General features: G+C 56.3%; 3 protein-coding genes and 1 long non-coding RNA gene across 5 annotated transcripts; 1 reads left to right on the forward strand and 3 right to left on the reverse strand.

The window, feature by feature from the left end:
- Positions 1 to 112: 112 nt before the first annotated feature.
- GNB3 (G protein subunit beta 3) lies at positions 113 to 7,067 on the reverse strand. Its single transcript, XM_028531578.2, has 10 exons — positions 6,353 to 7,067; positions 6,016 to 6,102; positions 5,711 to 5,749; positions 3,750 to 3,856; positions 3,596 to 3,659; positions 3,305 to 3,467; positions 3,141 to 3,207; positions 2,853 to 3,054; positions 1,571 to 1,787; positions 113 to 734 (listed from the first exon to the last, which is right to left on the reverse strand). The coding sequence occupies exons 2-10, from the start codon at positions 6,070 to 6,072 to the stop codon at positions 628 to 630; spliced, it is 1,023 nt and encodes a 340-aa protein (XP_028387379.1). The 5' UTR covers positions 6,073 to 6,102; positions 6,353 to 7,067; the 3' UTR covers positions 113 to 627.
- LOC118498674 lies at positions 741 to 17,756 on the forward strand. Its single transcript, XR_004901144.1, has 3 exons — positions 741 to 920; positions 14,672 to 14,676; positions 17,744 to 17,756. It is a non-coding gene; the product is annotated as an uncharacterized LOC118498674 (long non-coding RNA).
- Positions 7,561 to 17,751, reverse strand: P3H3 (prolyl 3-hydroxylase 3). The gene is made up of 15 exons (XM_028532869.2): positions 17,203 to 17,751; positions 16,110 to 16,262; positions 15,550 to 15,748; positions 15,329 to 15,460; positions 14,692 to 14,828; positions 14,179 to 14,268; positions 13,873 to 13,925; positions 13,675 to 13,742; positions 13,429 to 13,553; positions 10,133 to 10,234; positions 9,719 to 9,869; positions 9,365 to 9,482; positions 9,218 to 9,293; positions 8,276 to 8,416; positions 7,561 to 8,122 (listed from the first exon to the last, which is right to left on the reverse strand). The coding sequence occupies exons 1-15, from the start codon at positions 17,686 to 17,688 to the stop codon at positions 7,949 to 7,951; spliced, it is 2,205 nt and encodes a 734-aa protein (XP_028388670.1). The 5' UTR covers positions 17,689 to 17,751; the 3' UTR covers positions 7,561 to 7,948.
- Positions 17,757 to 18,602: 846 nt separating the features above from the next.
- GPR162 (G protein-coupled receptor 162) lies at positions 18,603 to 24,595 on the reverse strand. 2 transcript variants are annotated; one of them, XM_028533008.2, is made up of 5 exons: positions 24,176 to 24,595; positions 21,294 to 22,594; positions 20,424 to 20,613; positions 19,658 to 19,809; positions 18,603 to 19,361 (listed from the first exon to the last, which is right to left on the reverse strand). In XM_028533008.2, the coding sequence occupies exons 2-5, from the start codon at positions 22,158 to 22,160 to the stop codon at positions 18,822 to 18,824; spliced, it is 1,749 nt and encodes a 582-aa protein (XP_028388809.1). In that variant the 5' UTR covers positions 22,161 to 22,594; positions 24,176 to 24,595; the 3' UTR covers positions 18,603 to 18,821. The 2 variants fall into 2 exon arrangements, with proteins under 2 accessions (XP_028388809.1, XP_028388810.1); XM_028533009.2 differs by having other exon boundaries at positions 21,683 to 22,594; positions 24,176 to 24,527.
- Positions 24,596 to 25,194: the final 599 nt, after the last annotated feature.

Below are 25,194 nucleotides of genomic sequence, written 5' to 3' on the forward strand. Positions count from 1 at the left end.
TTCTGCTCACAAGCTGTCTGGTACCCAACCTTTATCACTTGCACCCACAATACTTTATTACTTAAGTGGGAACTGAATCTTTTTGGAACATAAGTAGGATGGAAGCCAAACATCAAAGATATACCAGGGTGCTGTACTTTATTGCAGGTGCTTTGCAGAGAGAAAAAAAAGATGGTAGAAAAAGGAGAAAGCACGAAGGAAAAGGGGGCCAGGACCTTGGTGGTGCCAGAGCCATAGTCATGGGCTAAGCACCCTGTGCCACACAGGTCTGGACAAAGGGAGGAGCTCTGGGGGAGGAATCCTAGGGCCTGGAGTCCCACACTGGAAGCCTGCTGGACCTGCCAAGGGCTGGGGAGGGGTCAGTCATCCTTGCTCACTAAGGGTGAAAGTGTCATGACCATGGCGAGGGGAGGCCATGGGAGGAGATGGGGCAGTTCTCTGCCTGTCCCTGATGCGGCCCCCCAAAGGCACACTCCCTGTGTTCCCCATTGTCTTCAAAGGAGAAAGCTTTGTGGGAATGGCAGCTGGGGTATAGAAGAGGAAGTTTAAAGGAACCTTAGAGAAAGTGGGCAGGAGAAGGGGCAGCTGAGTGTCTTCATGGCCTTTTACCTCCCCCCTCCAGCCTTCTCAGTTCCAGATTTTGAGGAAGCTGTCCCAGGAGCCAGTGGCCACCGCCATCCCATCAGCTGTGACCCCCAGGCAGCTGACCCTGTTGTCATGGCCAGAGAGGATGCCTGAGGAAAAGGGAGAGGAGACAGCGTGTCTCCAGGTGCTCATTTGGCAGGGAGTGTGTGTGCACGCACAGGTATCCCAGCTTAGGTAGGCCGGGCTCTGAATTCAGCCCCCTGATGGAGGCTGGAAGACAGAAGGAGGATTAGCCCTAAGCATTAGGCTTTCTCAGGAACCCGGGTTGGGGAAAGGTTGGAAGTGTCGGTGTGCTGTGAGAAGAGCAAGGGGCATCTTGATGGACTCCTGAAAATAGGGAAGTAGCCCTGTCATGCTGCTGCTTTGTTTCCAAACAAAGAGACTGAGGCCCAGAGAGAAGTGACTTGCCCAAGAGCACTCGGAAAGTAAGGCCCAGAATTAGGATTTGGATCCTGACTCTGTGGCTAGTGTTGTTTTCATTCAGCACCTGACCTCTCCCAAGAGGAGAAGCCGCACTATCTGATTCACCTGCAGACCAGCCTGGTCCTAGAGAAGCCCCGGGCTTGGGGTCAGGGCCCAGCTCATTGCACAGTTCCCTGAGACTGCCCTGTCCTTCAGTGGATGCCCCTGAAACCCAGACCTGACTAGACAGTCAAGATCCTCAGGTCTGGGGATCACTGGAAGGAGCTCCTTTGGCAGGGAGCAGCCTGACATTGGGCAAAGGAGAAGGGCCCCTTAAAGCAACTTTTCTTTCAGAGAAGATGATCCTGCATTGGGAACCAGAGGGGGACTGGGTTGCAGGGGTACCGCTCAAAGTTATCTGATAATTAGGGAATAGCAGTAAGAGGTTCCCAGCAAGAGGAGCTGGGTGGAGAGTACCTCTGGCTAAGGCAGCAGTGGGGAAGGGGGCTAGAATGGCCCTTACCCACACGCTCGCCCTTCATGGAATCCCAGACATTGCAGTTGAAGTCATCGTAGCCTGCAAAGAGCAGGCGGCCACTGAGGGAGAAAGCCACAGATGTGATGCCACAGATGATGCTCTCATGGGAATAAACGGTCAGCTCCTGGTCTGCCCGCAGGTCAAACAGACGGCAGGAGGCGTCGTCTGAGCCTGTGCAGATGGCCTCTCCATTGGGGAAGAACTGAGGGCACAGGTGGCAAGGGAGTCAGGACGCAAACCTGAGCAGCTGCTGCCTCTCCTGCCCTCCACCTGACTCCTGTCCTGGTGGCTCCAGGGCGAGCTCCTTCCTCCAGCCTCCCTGCCTGTCCCTCCCCTGGCCTGCAGTGAGAGAGGCCACAGCATTGCTCTCCATGCACGCTGGTGGGTCCCCTATACCCTTCACTTCCTCCTCATGATAGCGCTGCAGGCCAGCGTTATGCCCAGGAGGCCGAGGCAGTGCCTGCAGCTTGTCCAGGGTCACATGGCTGGAAGGGCGGAGGTTGTCTCTGACTTCCCACTAGTCAGCTGGATTGGAGTGTAGGAGCAGGGCCAAGTGCGAACGCATAGTCTGAACCTCATCGTGAGGAAGTGTCAGATCAACTCAAATAGAGGGAAAGCCTACAGAAAATTGGTTTGCACTCTTTAAAAATGCTAATGTCATGAAAGACAAAGGTAGAAAACAGTTCCCACTTACAGGAAACAGATGTGGCAAGAAAATGCAATACATGTTCCTGGTGGGGGGCAAACTGCTATCACAGATAATACTTGAGGTGATCGGTGAGATGTGAAGATAGACTGTAGACTGTAGAATTGTGTCACTGTTAGATTCCCTGATTTTAAGAATTACACTATGGCTATCTAGGAGAATGGCCTTGTGTTTAGGAAATACACACTGACGTATTTAAGGGGTAAAGAGACACAATGTCTACAACTTACTCTAAAAAAAAACAGGGAGAACCATAACGAAAGGCATATCTGCATCTAGGTGTATGTGTTGGTCTAGCTAGCTAGCCATGTCAATCATCTGTCCATCCAACTAGGCCCCCATCCCTCATCCCTTCCTCTACAGAGAGAGAAAGATACAACAAATGTGGTAAAATGATAACAGTGAGTATGGGTAGGTGGGAGCGCTTTTTGCTACTCTCACACTTTTCTGTAAGGTGAAGTTATTTCAAAGTGGAAAGTTACCAAGCCAGGGGGAGGGAGCCGTGGGAGGCGGCGCAGGGCGGTGCTAGGGGCCCGGGAGGCGGAGCACACTGGGACTCACACAGATGGCGTTGATGTCCGACTCGTGGCCGGTGAAAGTCTGCCGGCAGGTCCCCTCCCGCACATCCCACAGCTTGGCGCTGGCATCACAAGCCCCGGAAACGAAGAGCTGGTAGTCGGGAGACACAGCCAGGCTCATGCAGTCCCCTGTGTGTCCCACAAACACAGTCTTCTGCTGCCCGGTCTCGATATCCCACAGAGCACTGCCAAGGGGAGGGGAGGCTGTCACAGAAAAAGGCCAGGACAGAAGTGCCAGCCCAGCCCAGCACCCATAGTGTTCAGTCCTCACCACGTGGTGTCCCCTGAGCTGGTCACAATGTTGTTGTCATCCAGAAAGCGGCAGCAGGAGAGATAACCTGGGGGTGGTTAGGACAGTGCCCTGGCCTCAGAGCCACAGCCCACCCACCCCAGGGCTTCCCTGGAGCCTCGGGAGGGGAAGACAGGATCTCTCACCTGTGTGAGCAGAGAGTTCCCGGCTGACCTTGACATTGCCCTCACGGGATTTGAGGCTGTAGATAGAGCACATGTTGTCCAGCCCCCCACACGCCACGAAGTTCCCCGATGGGGCATAGGCACAGGTCATGACCCAGGAGGAGCGCAGAGGGATGGCATGTACCTGCAGGAGGTCAGGGTGAGCAGGGCAGGACCTGGGCTCAGCCCCCGGGTGGATAGGGCAGAGGAAGGCAGGCACAATGTCCCCAAGGAAGGACAGAGTGGTAGAGGGGCGGGAGGCAAGATTGGTACCTTATTGGTGGTGTAGGTGTCCCACACGATCAGTTTTCCATCTTGTGAGGCACTCACTAGCAGCCTGGGAAGAGGGCATCCCAAGTCACACCCTGTGTCACCCAAGCCTCTCCTCCCTGCTTCCCCTCCTCTCTGGGCACGCCTCAAGCCTCACTTGGAATCAGTGGCCCAGTGCATGGCATAAATCTTGGCCAGGTGTCCCCGTAACGTCCGCCTGGTCCGCATCTGGACTCGTCCCACGACTTCTAGGTCAGACACAAGCTGCAGCAAAGTGGGTGTTAGAAATCAGGTGAGCAGGGCATGTGCCCAGATGTCAGTGTCATGGCCATTAATCTGTACAAGTTTCTGTTCTGGGTCAGCCCCCAGTCTGAAAAAAGTAAGTCCCTGCCGTGGAGTGGCTTAGGTTGGTGTGAGAGACAGCCAGTGTCGTGTTGTTAAGGATTTAACAACTCTCTCCAGTGCAGGGAGAGGAGGTGGGTGGGTGATTTCTATCCTGTAATTCTCCCACCACAGCCAATTTCAAGCTGCCAATGTGAAGTCACTGAACACGAACTTAGGAAGATATGTACACATTCGACAGCTCCAAACCACTAGGGACTGGCCTGCACACACCACTCCAGCAATAGCCAGCTCTTTAACTGGGTATCCAGGGTATCGCCACGGCCCTGAGCTGCCCCTCCTGAATTCTGTTGTCCTATGCCCCTTAAACTCTATCCAGTTTCTAGACTTAGTTTGAGGCTCCAGAGCCAATAGACTTGATTTGCCATTTACCTGCTCTATTATCTTGGTCAAGTTACTCAACCTCTCTGAGCCTGTCCTCATCCATAAAATGTTTATAGCACCTACTTTATGGGGTTGTCATAAAAATTAAATGAAATTTCCCTGGCCAGTTAGCTCAGTTGGCTAGAGCATCATCCTGATATGTCGAGGTTGCTGGTTCGATCCCCAGTCAGGGCACATACAAGAATCAACCAATGAATGCATGCATAAGTGAATCAACAAATTGATGTTTGTTCCTCTCTCTCTCAAAAAATCAATTTAAAAAAAGTAAGTTTTAAAAAAGAAAATTAAATGAAATTATGTGCTTAAGCAATTTAGCCCAGTGTCTGGTTCATGGTAAGTGTTCAATAAATGCTGACTCTTGCCCTGGCTGGTGTGGCTCAGTGGACTGAATGCCAGCCTGGGAACTGAAGGGTTGCTGGTTCAATTCCCAGTCAGGACACATGCCTGGGTTGTGGGCCAGGTCCCTGGTGGGAGCATGTGACAGGAAACCACACATTGATGTTTCTCTCCCTCTCTTCCTCCCTTCTTTCCTCTCTAAAAATTAAATAAAATCTTTAAAAAGAAAAAAGTAAATGCTGACTCTTATTAAGATATTTAATCCTGCCCTGGCCAGTGTGCCTCCTTTGATTGGAGCCTTGTCCCATGCACTGAAAGTTTGCAGGTTCGATTCCTGCTCAGGACACATACCTTGGCTGCAGGTTCCATCTCCAGATGGGGAATGTGCAAAAGGCAACTAGTCAGTCTCCCTCTCTCTCTCTCTCTCTCTCCTTCCTTCCCTCTTTCTCTCCCTTCCTTCCTCCCATCCTCTTTCTCTAAAAGCAATGAAAGGATGTCTTGGGTGAGGATTTTTTTTAAAGATATTTAATCCTCTCTGAAGTACAACCTACCCTAGGAAGCACCGTTCTTTTAAGTATCACTAAGAAAGAAAAAATGCTGCCAATTTTAGTTGTAAGGCACCATCTAGTGTTGGATGCGTCTTGATTTCAGAAATGTCAGAGTGTGGAAAGGTGTGCATCTTAGGATTGATGAAATACAGTATTAAACAATAACTGGAGTCCATAAGGGCTTTGTGATTGACAAAGGACTGTCCCTCTCTTCCTCCTCACCACCCTGCAAGGTGAGGGGTATAGTCCCTCCTTTTTTATGGATAACAATAGGGACAGCGTCTTGTCCTTAGCCTCCAATACAGGCCCTGATCTCACTGTTTGTTGAATGAATTAATCAATGTTATTCTTCATTCCAAGGACATATTGTACTAAAGCTTGGGCTGGTCAGGGAGCTCCCATCCCTTCTCCTTCCCTCAGGCCCTGCCTCAGGGGACAGAAGTCTCACCTCTGCCATCGTGGTGTCAGCACAGGCTTTCCTGGCATCCTGGGGGGAAAGCAGACATCAGGGGAGGGAAGGGCAGAGTGGGGGGTGGGGGTACACAGGTCTCTGAGGTAGGTGGGTTGGGGCTCTACAGTTTGGGGACATCTCAAGTATGATGAGGTCCAGAAAGCCTCCAGTCACTTCCAAGTCAGGGGTCTCTGAGGTGTCACTCAAAAGTGAATCCAGTCTCCTTCCCCCCAGGCCACATTCCCTCCTGTCCCCGTTTCTATGTTTTCTGGGGTTGCCATGTGGGACATTTCTGGAGTTACTGCGATCTGCTTCTTGAGCTGTTCCGCTTCCTGCCGCAGCTGCTCCATCTCCCCCATGGCTGACAGGTTGAGGGGTAGCTCCGGCTCCTGCCAGGAACACGGGGTAGGTACAGGGGGATCCCCAGCAAGCCATGTTTCTGTCCCTCACACCTCACACCAGACTGCTCATGAGGGCTGGAGCCCATTCCAAGAAACGGGGAAACAACCCAATGGCCTACACCACCTCCCCCACCGGCCCCTCCAAGTTTGGAGTCCTCTGTAGCCAGCCCCAGCCCTGCCCGAGCCCTCCCTGCAGCCCCCAGCCCCAGAGAGCAGAGCCAGGCTGGTTCTCTCTTACTTGGGCTCTGACTGGACCTCTCCCAGGTTTCCAGCTCCGGTTCCCAAGCGCCTCCTTACTCCCTCAGCAGCGACGCCAGCCCGTCACCTGCCCCAGCTCTGCTGCCAGAGGAGCTGGCCTGGCCTGGCCCCACTCTGGGGAGGGGGGGGCAGTGGCACTGACAGGGAAGGGTAGGGCCAATGATGATGACTACGTCAGGCAAATGAAATCAGCTGGCAGGGGTGGGGAAGAGCACAGGGAGAGAGGTGTGTGGCTTCCAGAGAGACTTGGGCCCAGCCAGGGGGAGGGGTAGAAACAGGAGTGCTGGGCTATAGAGGGGCAGCCCCCCACAACAAGCCCTGGAGGGAGGGGGGGTAGAAGGGGTGCTTCCCTGATGGGTCTCTCTGCAGGCAGAGAGAAGAGCATCAGGCCCCATAGGATTAGAGCAAAGCTGTGAGGATTAAAGGCTGAGTTTGGGAGGATGGGAAGGAGCAGTAGCCACCAGAGCTCCAGCAGTGCCCCTGGATGCTGGCCCCCACCAATGGTGATGATCTTGGCAGTCAGGGCCTGCCTAGCAACCAGGCCGAGTCAGAACGTGAGGGTGAGACACGACCCATTGTCCACGTCCAAACTGTCTTCCTGAGCTCAGGGTGGAGCAGGGAAGAGGGTTCCAGTGACTGCAGGGAGGGTGCAGGTGGGGAGCTGAGATTAGACGGGACTGATCTGGATAATCCTTTTTCCCGACAAACCCCAACCCGCTGCCCCGGGATCTGATCCTGGGTTGGGGGCAGCGGTGGGGGTGCAGGGGGGTCAGGAAGAAGGATGGACGGGCCTGCCCCTGCCTTGGGTGTAGAAAGGTTTGCAAGTGGAGGGCAATCCCATCCTGTTCCCATCTGGGTTTGGTGCACTCCTTGCCCCCACGACTCCCGAGGTCCTGCTGGGGCTGTGAAAGCAGGAACCTTAAGGATCAGGCTGCTCTAGGTCTTGGCCAAGCTCAGAGGGAAAACAGGGTTTAGAGTTGGAGGCCCAAGGAGCAGCTGTCAGAGGTTTGAGTGTATTTGCATGAGGAGAGCAGGTGGCTGAGATTTCCCTGACAAATCACAGGCTCAAGTGGCCCCGCCTCCCTGAGGCCCGAGGACATGTCTCCCCACCCCCCCACCCCCCACCCCCAGGCCAGCCATAGCCACTCCCACCTCCAGCCACACTGTGATACACTGATGGGCCTGGGCTGAGGGAATCTTCAAGTTCTTTATTGACAGGTTGGGAGAGGGCAGTGGGGTTATTCTCCCCTCTCATCCCCCTTTATTTGAAGCAGTCAGGCCCTGCTCCCTGTCACTTCTTTCCAGGGAGGCATCGCGTCCTCTGTTTGTCCGGGGCTGGAACTCTATCACCTGGGGCCAGCCCTGGCTCCTCAGACCTGGTGAGCTCAACGCTGGTCCGTGCGGCGTCCTCTGAGTCCAGGGCTGGACGGCCCTTGTGACCCCCATGGTGGCGGGAGTACAGGGACTGAGAGCTCGCTGTTCTGCTCCTGTCACATGGGGCCTTCTTGTAGGTCCTGGCATCAAGGCAACCCTCACAAGTCAGGTGGCCACATCTCCAAGGAGTGGGCTCAGTCCCTCACAGCTCCTCTCGGACCCGAGGCAGCTTCCCAGCCTTGTCCTGGACCCGCTGAAGCCTGCGGCTGGGGGGTTCTGGGGAAGGGTCTTTGCTAGGCATTTCTTCTTCTTCTTCCTCCTCCTCCTCCTCCTCCTCCTCCGGCTCCTGCAGTAGCTCTTTGGCTTCTGTCCACTCCTGGGAGGTAGGAGGAGAGTCTAGCCCAATTCCCCGTATCCACGCTCCCCCAAGACCCTCCCTGGGTCATCTCAGCCCCTGCCCCTCACCCGTCAGCCTGCCTACGCTTCACACACCAGGAGAGACATCCTTCCCATTTCTGCTCCTCCTCACCTGCTCCCTGTGCTCAGGTGCCCACGTGTGCCAAAGTGCCAGGGCGCAGCGCCGGCCCCGAGTCACGGCCCACACACCATGGGGATTCTCCCCACCAGAGCTGAAGGCCACGAGGCGTCCACAGCGAGGACGAACCTGAGCCTGGGGAACGAGGGCAGGTTCAGGGCCAGGGATAGACCTTCAGAGAACTTGGCCCTGACTCCTGGATCAAGATAGGGCAGGGAGCACCGGAAGGTCAGCTCTCTTGCCCATCACTTCCCACTCCTTAGTTCAGTGACTATCTCAAGGCAAATGGGGAGTTGACCTCCACTTAGGGAACACAAATGTCAGACTGAGGCTAAAGGAGTTGGAGCCAAAGGGAGACGGGACTTCCATCAGGGTCTCCTGTTGGCTCCTCCCCCTGGTGCCCTGACTCTTCTTGTCCAATCCTTTGACCTGGGCGTGAAGTAATCTGCAGAAATGAGCACAGGACCAGACTCTGCATACCGGGGATAAGGATTGTGGGGACATTCTTCCTCCCCAAGGCAGGCTTGGATTATAGGTGGCTGGTGGTAGTAAGCAGAGGAAGAAGTAGTTGGGTAAGACAGAGCAACAGATAATGAGAAATCACTGTCTCTCTCCTTCTCCTTCTCCCTATTTTTAGCCCCTACGTTCTACCTGGAACAGGGACTTGGGGTTCTGTGCTCACCCACCCTCCTGTAGGTGAGGCACACACTGAAGGCAGGGTCTGGAGGGGCCACTTTGAAATCTCCCTGGGGGGCATAATCGACTTCTGCTAGGAGAGCCTCCGAACACAGACCGTGGTGCGGAGGGCTGGGGAAGCCAGGGAAAGGGAGGGTTAAAGTGGCCCCAACCATTTCCCTGCATTTGCCTCTGGGAGCCTTCTGTTTTGAATCCTGAGCCCACAGCTGGGCTGCCCGTGCCCACCCCCACCCCACTTACCCTGACAGTGAGGGCGTTGGGCTCTGTGAAGAACAGGTCCCCGCCCTGGAAGTCATCATTGAGGTAGAGGACTCCACTGGAGGAGGAAGACAGGCAGTGAGACCTCAACCCAGGCCCCCCTGCCGGGCCCCTGGAGGAGCTGCCCACCTGTAGTCTCGATAAGTGTAGGCTGGGGGCTCCCGCCAGCACTCTCCCGTGTCAGGGTCCAGGACGCAGTTGTCGGCGTGCACGGGGTGGCTGAGGTCCATGCGCTGCTCTTGCTCCCCTAGGAGGCAAAGGGGCCTGGTGAATGCCTCTGTGCTCCCACGCCCATCCACCGCCTCCCACACCCACCCTGAAGCTTGGGGCTCACCACTGAACAGAGAGGCCAGGCCCCCACTGGGCAGGGGAATCAGTCTGTCAGGAGTGAAGATAAACCCACACGGTGTGGGGTTGCTAAGAGTATGCAGTGCCTCACAGGGACCCGAGGCTGGGGAGGAACAGGGGGGTCCTGGCAGTTACCTTCGATGGCAGTACGGCACACCAGGTGGGTGAAGGAGAGATGCAGGGGCCGTTCCGGGGAGAAGTAGGCCTGAGTTAAGGTCCGCACACGCTCGCTCACCTCCAGAAGCAGCTTAGCGCCCTGAGTGCCCACAGCCCCAGCACGGGCCAGCTGCAGGTTGTGAAAGGAAGGGCAAGAAAGGCAACGGAAGCGTGGGTTTGGAGTCCCTCTGCAGCCAGCTCTGTCCATCAGCCTCAACTGCTCCTTCCACTGGCCCCACAACAACCCCTCCTCAATCCTGGACAGAGGATTCAAGGACTGAGTCCCAGGAGAGCTCCTGCATAGGAGAAGCCCAGGCCCTGGTCCCAGCCTCCTGTGCACCCTCTTCCCCAGTTCTGGGCATCAGACCAGGGCATGGGTGCCTCCTCTCTCACCTGTGCTGCCTTGAGCACTGTGAGCCCCTCGAAGCGTTCATGGGGGCTGTGAGGGGAGCGGCGGCCCCGATAGCCAGACCTGGCTCCTGCCTCAGCTGCATCCTAAAGAGGGAGAGAGTTGGCTGTGGAGTCCCTGTCCTGTGGCCCCAGGCTGCCCACAGGCTACAACCCTCCCACTCCTTGGAAGAGGCTAGAAGCTTCCAGAGTTCTCAGGTGGCTCCTTTTCCTGAGCTGCTGCCCTTCCCCAGAAAGTGACTGCCTTCATGTCAGAATGTCACTCTCTGGTAAAGATCTGGGGTCCCTGGCTGAGGGGCCTGTGCACAGAACTCTGGAGAGCATCCCACAGTGGGGTAAAGACAGCTGGGAAAGGGGTGCAGGAAGGGCCTGATCATTCATCCCCGAGGAGCCAAAAATAGAGAAGTCCCTCTGCAAACATGCCTCCAGCGGGAAGCTTGATAGTCAGGCCATGTCCAGCCAAGGTATCTCTCTCTGGCGTCTTCCCACACTGTACGTGCTTGGAGAACTTGAGAACCCTTGACACAAAGTCCTAATTACCCAATAGCTACACAAAACTGTCATCACCTCGGCGGTGGTCTCCTAGTATTTGGATGTCCTTTCCTGACACCTATTCTTCTGTCTGCTTTTTGCAACTCGGTTAAAGTATCACTACCTAAACCTGGCTGGTGTGGCTCAGTGGATTAAGCACTGGACTGCAAACCAAAGGGTCACCAGTTTGATTCCCAGTCAGGGTACATGCCTGGGTTGCAAGCCGGGTCCCCAGCAGGGGGCGCACAAGGGCAACCACACACTGATGTTTCTCCTTCCTTACCCTCTCTCTAAAAATAAATAAATAAAATCTTTAAAAAATAATAAAAAAAATAAAGTATCACTACCTAGTTATCCCATCATATAAACCTCACCTCTGAGAAACCACCTTATCAGGCAAGCCATCTAATCTTTTATTCTTGTATTCATTCATTCATTCATTCATTCAACAGATTTGTACACGGCATCTACTGTGTGCCAGGTACTCTTCTAGGCACTGGGGACACAATTGTGAATATGAACAGGTCCCTGCTCTTATAAGGTTTACATTTTCAGATAACAGACCAACCAACCAGATCAATTCAGATAAGTGTTATGAAGAAAATAAAAACAGGGCTACAACCTTGAGAGTGCCCAGGCAGGGGTTGGGGGACAACTAATTGATGAGGGAACATTTGAACTGAAACCAAATGATACGAAGGAGCCACTGCAACGTCGGAGAGAAAAATGTTTCGGGCAGCAGAAATGGCAAGAGCAAAGGTCCCGAGGCCAGAATGAGTTTAGTGAGATCAAGGGACAGAAGGGTCTGATACTCGAGAGTTATCTTTGATGCCATTCTTTCATCCCACATAGATATAGTCCTTAATTTTTCTATTTGATTTTTTAAATGTTTCTCATCTGTCCCCTTCTCTTCATTCCCTTGAAATGAGGACCTAACACAAAGCAGTGTGGCGCTCCTGCGTCACCCCAGGGTCTCCCCCTCCTTCCCTCTCCCACTGCACTTCTCCACACCGCCACTAGAGGGGCCTGCCAGTTCTCCGGGACGGTGGTGGCTCCTTCTACCCTTCAGTAAGCTGTCTTACCCTACTTGCCAGGGCACAGAAGGCCCTTGACCCTCTCCCCTGTGATTCCAGCTCTGGGCCTCTCCCCTGTAACACCTCTGAATAATATAACAACCTGATGACTATAGTGACAGCTAAATGCTGAACATTTCTATATTCTTCTAAGATCTTTACCATGTACTGACTCATTAAATCCTCACTGTATTTAGCCCCATTTTACAGAAGAGGAAACTGGGCTCAGAGATGCTAAAATACAATGCCCAACATCACACAGGTGGTCACTGTGGGGTCTGCCTTATGCTCTCAACCCCCGCACTCCACTGCAGTTCCCAGAACACCTTGGCCTTCTCCCTCCTCATCTGATGCTCCTGTCTGTCTCTGCCTCATTAACTCATCCGTAAGATTGAGCTCAGAGGCCACCACTACCCAAGCCTTTTATGACCTTGCACTGCAGTGCTTTTTAAAAAGATTTTATTTTTTTTTAAATGAACTTTTAAAAAAGATTTTATTTACTTATTTTTAGAGAGGGAAGGGAGGGAGAAAGAGAGAGAGAGAAACATCAATGCGTGGTTGCTGGGGGCCGTGGCCTGCAACCCAGGCACGTGCCCTGACTGGGAATAGAACCTGCGATGCTTTGGTTCGCAGTCCTCGCTCAATCCACTGAGCTATGCCAGCCAGGACTAAAGATTTTATTTTTAGAGAGGGGGGAAGAGAGGGAGAGAAACATCAACGTGTGAGAGAAACATCCATTGGTTGCCTCTTGCACACTCCCAACTGGGGACCTGGCCCGAAACCCAGGCATGTGCCCTGACTGGGAATCAAACCAGGTGACCTTTGGACCCACAGGCCAGTGCTCAATCTACTGAGCCACATCAGCCAGGGCACATTTTAGTGTATTTGAAGGAGTACATACTTCTTTTACCAAACATATTACCCACTCTAACCATGTGCCTCCACGTCTGACTCCTCTCTACAGTGAGCTCCTGGAGGCAGGGTCCATGTTCAACTACACCTCCCTGGAACCCAGAAGTTTCGAGTACGCAGCAGGCACTCAAAGAGTGTGTGCTGAAGAATGTGGAGTCATGAAACGGCAGGCTCAACCCGGCGAATGTGAATCATTTGACTCAAACTAGGAGGGACTTCGATGGGCGGGAACAAAGCCTGTGTCCACTGAGCCATCAGCCAGGCTAGTGATGAAACTCCAGGGAATCCTCACCCGAATACTTACACTTTTTTATGCCTTTATTTTTTTGTTTTTGTTTATTGATTTTTGGAAAGAGAGAGAGACACACACACACACACATCAGTTTGCTGTTCCACTCACTGATGCAGTCATTGGTGGAACCTGCAACCTTGTCAGATACAATCTTGTATCTGCATGTGTCCTGACCAGGGATGGAACCTGCAACCTTGGCATATCGGGACGATGCTCTAACCAACCGAGCTACCTGGCTGGGGCCTGTTTTTTTGTTTTGTTTTGTTTTGTTCTTCCTATCAACTTCTGGCAAAATTCCTGTGTAAAGAGCGCTTACCCATGCCCTCTAAGTTGAGATGAAAAGGGACTTGTCCACAGCAGAAAGGCAGTGGCAAGCCTAGTCCCCAGTGGAGAATCAGAGAAAGCAGAACAGGGGGCATAATGTGCAGTTGTGCCTGGGTCCCAGTGTGCCACCTACTCACAGGTCTTCTCACCTTGGCCAGCTGCAGCAGCACCCCACACTCGGCTGTGGTGAGCAGGCCGTCCAGCACTGCTCGCTCCGACCCATTCAGCTGTCTTGCATCCTGGGTCAGGGTTACTCCCTCCATGAGGAGGACATCTGCAGGGAAAGGGACAAGGCAGAGGGGACCAAGGGTCTCCTGAAGGCAGGCTTGGCAGTAGCCCCAGCTGGCAGCCCCAGACCCTCCAGGCTCCTGCCTCCTGTTCTCCCAGGGACTTACCCTTCCAGTTAGTCAAAGTCTTTGGCTGTGGAGGCTCGTGGTCCCAAGGCCGATGCTCTTGATCCTCTCTCAGGGGTGAGAGACATGCTCAGTGGATGCACAGGCCAGTTCAACCCATGTCCCCAGACCCAGCCTCCCAGGACCCCTTCTGTCACCTTCCAGCTCAGGGTGGGCCCCTCCCACCACTGTATCTCCTACCTGAGCTTTTCTCTAAGTGTTTCAGGGATGAAAGCCGCTGGAGTCCAGAGATCCTGGAACAGTCAAGAAAAGCACCATCACCCACCAAATCTAGCCCGGATCTGATATTAGACCCTGAACTACTACTACATTAAGGTTCTCCTGTTTCCAGGGGGCAAGGCAGAGGTGGAAAAAGCCCTCAGCATTGGGCCAAACTCTGTCATAACAACAGCAACAACAAAAACAACGAATGTAGCACCATTTGCCAGGTGCTCCGCTAACAGCTTTACACACGGAAGTGGGACGGACAGAAATGGAGTCACTCACAGGATCCTTGAAGCTGGTCCCCAGGTGCTCCATGGCATAGTAGAGCTGTCTCTTCTCCCCCAGGGACCGAAGGACGAAGCGCCGGATGTCCTGAGGCGGAGTGGACAGCAGGGAGCAGGGGGTGAGACAAGGAGCAGTGGGGCAGGGAAACGAAGGCCGCAGGACAGAGGGGCGGCCCCAGGTTCTAGGGGACAGCCTGCTTGCTTCACTGTGCCTCTCCAGCCAATCTTTCTTCCTCAGCAGCTTCAGGCCGTCTGGGTTCACACTGGGGGAGAAGTCTGTGTGCGGGGTCGGGGCAGGCAGGGGGAGGTCAAGGGAAGAGAGATGGGCTGGCACTTGGACTTGGAGTCTGAAGCGGGAGTAGAGAGCATGGAAACAAGTCAGTGCTGGCCTCGAGGATGCCCCTGGTGGCTGGAGTGCTTGGGCCAGAATGGGGGCACGGAGTTCAGGGTACTGCTCAGGTATATCTGTTGGATTTAGGGCTTCCTCACAGGGTAAGTGGGGGAGGGGTACCTCTCTCGGCCCGAGGCCAGGTCTCGGCTCTCCCAGCTGGGCCTGGTACCGTTTCAGAGCTTCCTTGGCAGCCTCATCCTCCGGATAGAAGAGCAGGACACTCAGGACATTTTCCATAGCCTGGGACAGATTGCCCACTGGAGACAGAGCAATAGGGTGGGGTGGGGCACAGTCCAAGAATGGCCACGATGATCCCCGGGCAGAGGCAGCAACGACAGGTGGACAAAGGCAGAGCCAGAAAAGGTGATCTCCCAAAGCCAACCAACTCCACCCCCACCCCACCCCACCCCCACCAGACATGCTCCTCCACTGCTTCTTTTCAAAGCTTACTCAAACATACCTGAGCTGAATGGGCAGAGTACAAAGGGGAGGAAGAGAGGAGAGAATAAAGTAAGGTGAGAAGCAGCAAGGGCAGAAGGAGCCCTGTGACCCATCTCCTGAGCTTCCACAGTGGTGCCCAAGGAAAGCGAGCTAGAGTCCTCCAGAAGTGATGGTCCCCATGCAGCCCTGACCAACTACAGATCCGGAGACAGATGGGAGGGACGAAGAGATGGGGCTCAGGATAGCACCAAAGTCAAACCTTCACTTTCCCTGTTTCCAATTCATTGCCCCCACAGCTCACCCTTCCCCAACTGACCCTGAGCATGGGCCTCATGCAGCCTCCTCAGCTGGCTGGGAAGGAAGTCAGGGACAGGGAAGCTGCGACCAGGCCGTGTGGCAGTGTCCCCCACGCAGCGCTGCCGGCACTGCAGGACCTGAATCCAGTGCCCTGTGGAGGACACAGAGGACCCATAAGCCATTCAGCCTGTCATGCTCCTCCTCCCGGCACTGTGACCCACCACATTCCCCGCTCCTTGCCTGCAATAGCCTCATAGAGGCCCGCCTGGCTCCCAGTCCCTTCCTCCTCTTCATCCCTTTGATGTTCCTCAGGCCCCTCACAGCCAGCCCGGCATCTCTCCATCTGGGCCAGGCTCTCCTGCAGGGCCTCCTCAAGCCTGGGCAGTGCCAGTTCTGCCTCCTGGCGCCCCAGGAGCTCCAGGCCCGAGTCATAGGCCGCCTGTAATAGAGGGGAATGGTCAGTCACCTCGGATCCTGGCATGGGGGGCGGTGCCCAACATGATTAAGAGGCAGAAAGAAGGGGAGGAGTGTTGGTCTCATTTGGGGCATGGACTCCAGGTCCCACTTCACCTTGGGGAAAGACAGGGGTGGGCCTCAGGATCGGAATGTTAGAGCATGGGACTTTAGCAATCCTCAGGAAGAAAACCAAGTCCTACAGAGGGACTTCCCATCCAGGGCCGCTGAGAACAGTACCCAGATCTCCTGATGCGTGAGATACACAGGGCCACAGTCCAGGAAGTCCTGTGCGTCCTGTTAGTCAAGGGCTGGGGAAGGGACAGGGGTCCCGCTGAGGGTCTCACCCAGTGTGGAGGCGTCTCCAGGTCGCGGAAGCTCTGCTGCCTAACCCTAGACATACGTCTGTACTTAGCCATGTCTTCCCGCATCTGCAGGTGCGTGGGGTTTGCTACAAAGAAGGTGTGAGCTGCCGCTGCTGCCAGGTCCAACTTCTTCAGCTGAGACGCAGGAAGACAGAGGAAGTCAGCACCCTGAAGTGTGGGCGTCAGACCTCTGCCTCTCACCAGCCTCTCCATTCCAGACACACACTCGGGCCTGCCTCAAAGCCTTCTGGAAGACTCGTCAGTCAGGACTGCCCACCTCCCAAACGCCCAGTCCCTGGACAACAGTATGTTGGCACTCTCGGGAGTCCGGCAGCTAAGGAAAGTAGGTCTAAAGACTTTGGCATCAGTGAGATGTGGGCAGAGGGGCCTCAGTTTGGGAGACAAGGAGGAAGTGATTTCTAAGTAAGGTGTTAAGTGGGGGAGACCTGAGTGACCAGCAAAACCCGTAGGTCTCTAGGACCCTGAGCTGAGGTGTGTGACCAGCCCCCCTTCCCCAGCCACGTAGACGACAGCTACTGTGCCAGTAGCTGCGCAGTGTCCATTGCCCCCACCCCCCACTGCACCCTCAGATATTCTTCCTCAGGGGCCCTCAGCCTGACACCCCTCCTCTTATCTTCCCAAAGCTCCCTCCTGCCCCAAGAAAAGTCTCACACTCGCTCTCCTCCCCATACTTCCGTCCAGCGCCGGGTTTCACCCCTACCCCCTCCACTTCGTTCCTAGGAAGAAGCCGCGCTCACCCGCACGTAGGTCTCAGAAAGACCGACTAAGATTTCGGGCCCCTTCCCTCCATCTTCGATCTACTTTTACTCTGCTTCAACATCCCCATCCTGTTCCAACTTCACTCGCATTCTCCCTTAGGCTGTCCCTCTAAAACTTCAGTGAGTACTAGATGTGATTTTGGAAGGACCTACTAGAAAAGAGAGGTCCGTTCACCGCCGCCTAAGGCCCCACCCGAGCCCTGACGCTGGCATCCCGCCCTCTCCTGGTGAGCAAAAGTAGGACAGCGACGTGTGCTGGGGCAGGACCCAACAATTCGCCCTGGCGGCTGGCGCACCTGATAGTAGGCCCTCTGCAGGTAGTTGTAGGGCTCCCGGCGGCGGAAGGCGTCCCGCAGCGCGCTCCCCACACGGAGCCGCGCCGCGCCCCCGGGACCCAGCCTTTGCGCCACGCACTGGCTCAGGCACTCCGCGCGGCGCAGGGCGGCGCGGAGCAGAAGGCGCTCCCAGGCCCTGGGTGCTGGGCCGGGCCGGGAGTCAGACCCTGGGGCGTCCCGGAGTGCAGCCCCCAGCTCGGCAGCACAGCGCTCTCCGCAGTCCTGCCGCGTGCGGCCCAGCTCCGCATAGCTACGCATTGCCTCCCGCAGCAGCGCCACCGCTGGTGCCCAGGCCCCCGCGGAGTAGGCGCGCAGCCCGTCGGCGTAGAGCAAGTCAGGGGCCTGGGGGGGCGCTCCGGGGGACAGCGTGGCCAGGCCTGGGGGCTCGGGGGATCCCGGGGGAGGCAGCAGGAGCAGGAGCAGCAGCAAGCGAAGGAGCCGGAGCATTGTGCCGGAGCCTCCGGCGGCTGCCGAAGGGAAATGCGGGATCGGAGAGGGAGAGAGAGGAAAGGGGGCTGGGAGAGGGAGGGGAAAGGAAGGAGAGATAGAGAGGAGGGAGGAGATGAAGGGAAAAGGAATGAATGAGCAGAGCCAAAGAGAGCTGCTGGGGCTGAGACCCAACCCGGGGAGAGGCCAGTATGTGTGAGAGAGAAGTCAGGAGGCATAAAGTGGAGAAAGCGATCTTTAAGACGAGCGGGATAGTGTGGAATGAGAAACAGACCAAGAAACAAATCATGGACTGAGGGTAACTGGCCGGAACTGGAGCGGCCCGGGGTTTTGAAAGACTGCATGAGGAGCCTCCTCAGACCATAGCCACCAGACCCTGAGGCCCATGGAGTGGGAGCCACTGTCTCAGCTGTGTTCCCTGTTCCCCTCCACTCTTGGGGCCAGGAAAAGGAGTGTGGGTGCCTCTCACATGCTCAAATGCCACCCCAACCCACCCCCACCCCCCACCGCGCCCCAAACTCCTGGAAAAAGAGCTTGGGAATGCAGCATGGAGGAGGGTAAACTCCAGGTCTGCAACACCAAGTTAGTCCCAAACCCTTTCCTGTCCGGTAACTGGGCCCCCACATGGATTTTGGGGAAGGAGGCATGGGGGACAGGGTCACACTCAAACAACCTCCACAGATCTGAACAAAGATCTTTTATGCCCCAAACCAGTGCCCCCCAGCATGAGATGCTTTTATAAGCCCTTCTCTGTGTATGTCTGCATGTTTACGTTTGTTTGTCTTTCTCTGTGGGTATTTCTGTGCCTCTGTCCACTGCCCTTGCTGTTTTGTCCTCTATTTCCACCCCTCAAGCCTCTGACCCCCAAGCCTCTGACCACATACCTTTGCTGACATAGTACACACACACAGAGGTTTCTATGGTAACACTTTAGACTTTAATACATTTTCCTAGGGGTGATGGAAGGTGAGTAGGGCATCTAGTAACTTGGATGGGAAACAGCTGGGGCTCGGGGACCCCAGATACAGTGCCCATCTCCCTGGAGTCTGGAGGCAGCTGCCCTAGGCTCAGGGCCAGAAGGAGGTATCATCCAACCAGACACCCTCTTCTGAGTCCAGCAGGCCTACTTGGGCTCACAGGGTCAGCTGGGAGAACATGGGGTTCCCTGGACCCCAGGATCCTCCCCAACCTCTTGTACTCTCCTCACCTCCTGTCAGGGAGCAGCGTCTCCCTGCACTTAGTCCCAAAGGAAGTCCAATGGCTCTGCTATCAGGGGACCCTAGGGAGAGTCGGCGGGGTGAGAGGCCCAGTGGCCTGGGCCTTCGAGGAGAGGCAGTCGGAGAAGGCAGAGGTGTCTCATCAATGAAGGTGGTGATCTCCTCCCGGAAGAAGCCAGGACCCCGTAGGGGCCCCCCACCTGACCCCAGAACCCCACCCTCCAGGAATTGTCGAAGGCTAGCTAGCCCTCCACCTTCAGCCTCCTCCTCATCCTCCTCATCCTCCAGCCTTTGTCTTGGTCCCAGGTACTCAGAAGCGTCCCCCAGGGCCCGGCTCTGGGCTGGGAGGACCCGGATGTCATCAGAGGATGACCACTTGTGCAGGAAGGAGCCCGGTGTCCGAGGGGTAGAGAAGATGTTGGTCTCATCGTGGGACAGACGGCGGGACAGAGGGACCTGGGGAGAGGAGCAAGTAGACCCAGAAGTGCTGCAGAGACAAAGCGGGTAGAGCAGGGACCAAAGTGGGGACTCTGCAAGATGGCACCCACCCCCTTAAACTGCAAAACATCTTCTGATGGAATGCATCTGAGAGTTCTGAAGGGAAGCTTCCCTTAGCATGCCTTTCTTTTCCCTACCCGTTATGTGCCCTGCAGGCCAGGACTAGAGGATGGGCAGTTGGGATGGATAGCAGAGACTGAAGAACAGTAATGAAGGGACACCCAGAATAGGGGGCATATTCCCTAGTCCCATACCTGCAAGTAGTGGACCCTCTCAAGAGGGGGAAAGAGCATGTGCCTCCCAGGCAGCAGCTTCACCTGGGTGGGGTCCCCCGGTCCCGTGGCCCCGTTGGCATCAAAGCGAACCTTGCACACTCGGCCATCTGCGTAGTCATCGCAGCCCCCGTCTAGGAGAGAAAAGAGGCAGAGTGGTTACAGGCAAGGAACGCCCACCGCCCCCTGCCCCCCTTTAAAACTTCCACTCCCTTTTTATAAAGTTCCCCAGAGAATCTTTCTCTTCCCACTATTCTGTAAGCTCCAGGAAGAAAGTCAGAGTGGTCTGTTGCATTCGGTGCTGAAACCCTAGTGCAGCATTCATACAGACATACTTACTGAAACAATCGTTACCCCCCCCCACACACACACACAAAGAAAAAGGCTGTCCCTACAGCTGGGGTCCCATTCAAGAAGCTTAGCCTCCCCTTAGTTCCATGCCCTTCCTTTACGGTTGTTAGGTCTCTGGTCTGTTTCTCAGGCACTCTGCCCAATGGAGGCAGAGCTGGGTAATGTGGACTTCCAGAGGAGAAGTAATGCCCCTTGGAGGGAGCCCTCGGTGCAAAACGAAGCAGTGGGTGTATGTTGTGGCATAAGATTGGGGAAAGGGGGACCTGGAGTCAGCCCAGGGGCTGCACAGGTTCCTTCCAGCAGGGGGCACTCCAGGGCAGTCCGTCCCCGCACAGTGGCAGAAAGGAGCAGAAAAGGGGGCCAATGCCCAGGAAAAAAAACCGGTCACTTCTCTGACCGTCGTCGCCATCCTCTTCGGACATGATAGCCACGCACTGCTCCCACACTGTGCGCACGTCCGCGCGGTAGCGCTCGCAGGACCAGATGAAGGAGGGCAACAGCAGCGTCTGTGCCATGGAGCACCACAGCACCGCCAGCACCATCCACGGGGGAGCCGAGTCCGACTTAAGGGAGAAGAAGCTCACCACCTGGTGGGAGAATGAGGAATGGCCCGGGTCAGGGCCCAGAGCGTAGGGGGCTCACTTGACCCCAGATCTGATACCCTAGTGCAGTTGGTGGACAAGAAGTCGGGAAGGGATGGCCCGGATCACATTGGATCATGACAAAAGCAAAGTCGGAGGTGGAGACAGGGAAAGGACTGACTCAGAGGAAGGTCAGGGGAGACTACTAGAGCAGAACCCTGGGTCCCCAGGGAGAGGAGCAGAGGTACTACAGCTAACCTGAAGACAGACAAAAATTCAGGAGTAAGGGCCAGGTGGGGATGCAAAGAACTGGGGTGGTGGGGTGAGCTCTCGGGTTTCCACCCAGGAGTGCTCGGAGACCCTGTGACATCCAGAGGGAATTAGGGAATGGAAAGTGGAGCTAAGCAACTGAGTGATAGGTCTGGGGTGCCGAACAGTGGAGCCTCAAGACAGGTGAGGGAGCTGGAGATGGGCAGCAGCATGAAGGATGGATGGTGGAGTTGAGAGGTGAGAACTGGCAAACAGACAGTGGAGCTGGGGGTCATGGGAAGCAGAAGATGGATGATAGAGATGGGGGCCCGCAGATGGAGTGGGGGTGGGTAGAGGACAGGAAGATGGAGTTGGAGGCCAGGTGATTGTTTTGGGGCCTGGTTTGGGAAGAACAGGAGGAGGGACCCCAATCTCACCAAGATGGGCACCCCTGTGAGTGAGTCATAGAGAAAGACGATGGCGCTGACCAAGTTGGTGACCTGCAGGGATGTCTTGGCCGACTCGGAGCCATCCAGCGAGGACCGCCGCTTCCCTCGGGCATCTTCCACCACAATGGCTGGCACCTCAAAGGCTGGCCGTGTACCCAAGCCCCCTGCCCCACTCCCCTTGGCCCCACCCCCACTCCCCGCTCTCCGGGCCTGCCGAGCCCTCCGGGGCCTGGCCCACAGTGTCTGGTAGAAGGTGATGGCCACACAGACCAGCCCCATGACAATGCCCCCAAGTAGCAAGAGGCTGAAGCAGACACCAAAGCCAAGGCCAATCTTGGATACTATGAACTGGCAGCCTCGGGCGTAGTAGCGCTCACCGTTGTTGTGCCAGCCAATGGAGGGCAGTGTGGAGAGGATGAAGCTGACCATCCAGATGCCCATGACAGCATGCAGCGCCTGCTTCTTGGCATTGCTGAGGCGGTAGTTGACAGGCCAGCGCACCATCCACATGCGATGGTAGGAGAGTGAGGCAACTGTGAAGCAGGTGGCCAGAGCCAGTGTGTAGTAGGTGGACACAAAGACCTTGCAGATGCTCTCATTCCAGTCGTAGTCAGAGGAAGCCTGGCGCCGGAGCTGCACCACAGCGAAGGTGGTGAGGGGCACCGCGGCCATGAGTATGTGTGTGCCGGCCAGGAAGCAGAGCAGCAACTCCAGTGGCTTGTGCTTCTGCTGCTTGGCAGAGATGCTGAGGATGATCCAGGCATTGGCCAGCAGGGCCAGGAGCCCACAGGCCAGCCAGGACAATGCGTTTGAGCGCAGGGAGGCCTCCTCTGGCCCCACCCCGCCCCGAGCCATCCTATCTTTGGCCCCCCACCCCCTTTGAACTCCTGGGGGTGGGGGCTAGGTCTCACCCAGGAGCCCCACTCACACACACTCCCATGATGCCCACAGTCCTTGCCTTGTAATGAGGCAGGCAGCCCCTAGGTCCACCCTACTGCTCAGCATTGCCTGACTGACTCAGCTAAGTTCACACATGGAAGGCAGAGGAGGAGACTGGGGGTCAGCGGAGGTGGTCCTCAGCTTCCATATTGGGTAGGACCTTTCCTGAAGTATGCCTGTAGCTGACTAGGGGAACAAGCCGGCTGCTTCCCCAACTATGAGGCTGGCTGGGGAGCTCTGGCCCCCATACTGGGACTTGCAGTTTTCTTCTTCTTCTGGTTCTTGACCAGCCGGGGGTCTTCTGGATGCCCCAAGGGGTTGTGAGGTTGGGGCTCAGCCACCGGGACAAACTGCAAGGGAGAGATGCCATGTGGAAGGGGGCAGGCGAAGTAGGCTGGTCTCTAACCGGCGTCTCATGTTCCCCTTGAAACTGCAAACATGACTCATTCCTGGGTTCACGAGGTCATTCAGAACATCCTCCTGCCTTAAATCAGGGGGTTGCTCAAACACCCCACACAACTAAGAGCCATGTCTTCCAGACCTCCAGGAGAGAAGGAATTCTGACCTCCTGCCTCCTACCCCTTCCAGCCCTTTTCCTCCCTCCACCGCTCTCAGCTCCCTTCTTCTCCTGTCCCCTGTCCAGTGCTACTCAACCCCATCTTCATGCCCCGGAATCTGTCTTCAGAGCTGCTGATGGCAGAGGCACGACCTGTTTCTTCTTGAGGGCTTCACAGTAAACCGGGACATGGTATTACAGCCCCTCCCCAAACTACCAGGCTCCTGGGCCCGGGGCCTTGGTGCTCAGCCCCATCTCTTCCCCACACTCGCGTGACTGCCATCCAGCTCCCCAGGAATCTGGGAAGACAGGAGAATGGAGGCTGGGACCGAGGGGGGGGACTAGGGAACCTGAAGGCGGGGAAACGGCTGACATCAGAAGCATCCAGAAATGGAAAGAGGGGGGACGAGGAGGAAGGAGGAGAATTTTAGCACAAGAGAAATAAAGAGGGGGGCAAATGATAGTATCTGAAAATAGAAGGAAAAGCCCAGAGACCCCCGGAGAGAAGGCTTTAGAGGGAGAAGGTTGGGAAGGAGGGGAGGAGGCAGCAGGGAATGGGAGGCAGAGAGGGGAAGCTCCTCGCAAAGGTGCGGACTCCCACCGGTGGACCTGGAGTCCTCCCTCCCTCGCCCCAGCACCAGGTTCCCTCTGATGGGAGGGAAGACGGTCCTGAATTTCCCGACGCGGAGCTTCAGGAAGAAGCCCTGGGGCGGGGGCGGGAGGGCTCAGAGGAAAATCAGGTGCAACCCTAAACGGAGTGGAGGCAGGAGGGATGGGCACAGCGGCTTGAGGATAAATGGGAGGCAAAACGGGCACAGCGGTGGGAGGGTCTATTTCCTGAGTAAGAACCTCAGACCCTTGCCCTCCTCAAGAGGGACTAGTGCACCCCCAACCCCGGTCTTCTCTCGGGAGCCCAGTGCACCCTGGTTGCCATGGCAATGACCAGCCAGAGGGAGGTGGGGAGAATTGGCCGCGAGCGCCTCCCCCACTTTCCGCCCCCGGCAACCTCGAACCCCTTCCCACCCATCCCTACCCAGGCCCAGCCCCTGGGCTCAGGAAGAGAGAGATGGGGAGTCGGAGAGGGAGGAAGGCAGGAAGGATCTGAAGGGCAGAGAGAAGGGCAGAGAAAAATCCGAGGAAGGTGGGAGAGGGGTCTGGGGGACTCCAGGGCGGATACGGGGTCCAGCGCTCTTCGCCCTTCGGGGTGAAGGGGTAAGGTTAGGCGGCTCCTCCCTCGTGCCGCCCACCGGCTCTCCAGGGTAGAAACAGCAGGTGGCTGGGGAGGAGGGGCCGGTCGGATGGGAGAAGAGGCCGCTGGAGGTGGGGAGGGGGGCGAGGGGAGGAGACCGCGGGGACTGGGCAGGGGTCGGCTTACCTCGGGCTGCGCCCAGCACTGCCATGGAGAGACCGCACTCCCGACACGGCCCGCCGGCTCCCGCTCGCCCGCCCTCCTCTTCCCTCCCCCACTCTCGGCCCTTCTCCCTCCCCTCGGTCCCTGCCTCTGCGCTCAGCCCGCCGCGCACTCGGTCTGCGTCCCCCGGGACTCCCCCAGCCCGCCTCCCTGAGTCCTCCAGCCCCTGAGCCCCCGCGTAGAGGGCCAGGGGAAATGCTTTTGGGAGGGAAAAGCTTTCGGTAGGGCGGGGAACTGGACGGTGGTGACTTGCAGGAGGAGGGACAAGGAAGGCACCGAGAGGGAGGGGGCGAGGAAGATGGAGGGGAACCGACTTCATTGGTGAAATGGTTCGTGTCCTACCCCCACCCCATCCCGTTTTCAACACGAACACAAGTTCCAAGAGGCAGCTGGTGGTGTACGGGCACTGAGGAGCTAGCTGTTCCAGGAGGAGGAAGAGTGTCAGCGTGTGTCACGGTGTATCTGGGTGAGGTTGAGCCTAGGGCGAGCTCGGAGGGCACGCGCTCCAGACCCTGGGCGGTGAGGGGCCGGCGCCGAAGCTGGGCTGCTCCTGCGGCGAGGGTGCACGGGTCTGGACGCTCGCCAGGACGCACACACCTCCCGGAGTACAGACTCACACTCCTTTTGGGGATACACACAATGCACGCACACACATTAGTTTCTCATGGTCCTTGCCCTCCACCACAAACACACACACGTGTGGAACACACGCACTCCCACAGACTCTCCCCCTCAGTGCATCACACACGTGTGACCACAAAGTCTTAGCCTCACGCGCACATGCAGGGCCCTCTGGGGGGTGAGTAGGTGGGTAGTCAGTCTCCAGAGAATTTTTCCCTCCCCAGAGGAACCTCATCTCCTTCCTGGGGCAAGCCTGGCAGCTTCTGCTCTGGGTCTGACCCCACAGATCAGAAGATTCTGGGTTCCCAGAGAGGAGTCCACACATCCATACATACATGTCTCCATCTCTCTCTCTCTCTCTC

Source organism: Phyllostomus discolor, chromosome 2 (genome assembly GCF_004126475.2).
Source record: "Phyllostomus discolor isolate MPI-MPIP mPhyDis1 chromosome 2, mPhyDis1.pri.v3, whole genome shotgun sequence".
Classification (NCBI taxonomy): domain Eukaryota; kingdom Metazoa; phylum Chordata; class Mammalia; order Chiroptera; family Phyllostomidae; genus Phyllostomus; species Phyllostomus discolor.

Coding starts and splice junctions, on each gene's coding strand:
- GNB3 (XM_028531578.2), bottom strand. CDS start 6,072: ATGGGGGAGATGGAGCAGCTGCGGCAGGAAGCGGAACAGCTCAAGAAG. Junction 3,055..3,140: donor AGCTCAGGGGACACCACGTG/GTGAGGACTGAA, acceptor TCCCCTTGGCAG/TGCTCTGTGGGATATCGAGA. Junction 1,788..2,852: donor CGGACATCAACGCCATCTGT/GTGAGTCCCAGT, acceptor CTGTGCCCTCAG/TTCTTCCCCAATGGAGAGGC.
- P3H3 (XM_028532869.2), bottom strand. CDS start 17,688: ATGCTCCGGCTCCTTCGCTTGCTGCTGCTCCTGCTCCTGCTGCCTCCC. Junction 16,263..17,202: donor TGCAGAGGGCCTACTATCAG/GTGCGCCAGCCG, acceptor CCTGCGTCTCAG/CTGAAGAAGTTGGACCTGGC. Junction 13,743..13,872: donor ACACTTAGAGAAAAGCTCAG/GTAGGAGATACA, acceptor CTCACCCCTGAG/AGAGGATCAAGAGCATCGGC.
- GPR162 (XM_028533008.2), bottom strand. CDS start 22,160: ATGGCTCGGGGCGGGGTGGGGCCAGAGGAGGCCTCCCTGCGCTCAAAC. Junction 20,614..21,293: donor TCACAGGGGTGCCCATCTTG/GTGAGATTGGGG, acceptor TTCTCCCACCAG/GTGGTGAGCTTCTTCTCCCT. Junction 19,810..20,423: donor CGAAGAGGATGGCGACGACG/GTCAGAGAAGTG, acceptor TTTCTCTCCTAG/ACGGGGGCTGCGATGACTAC.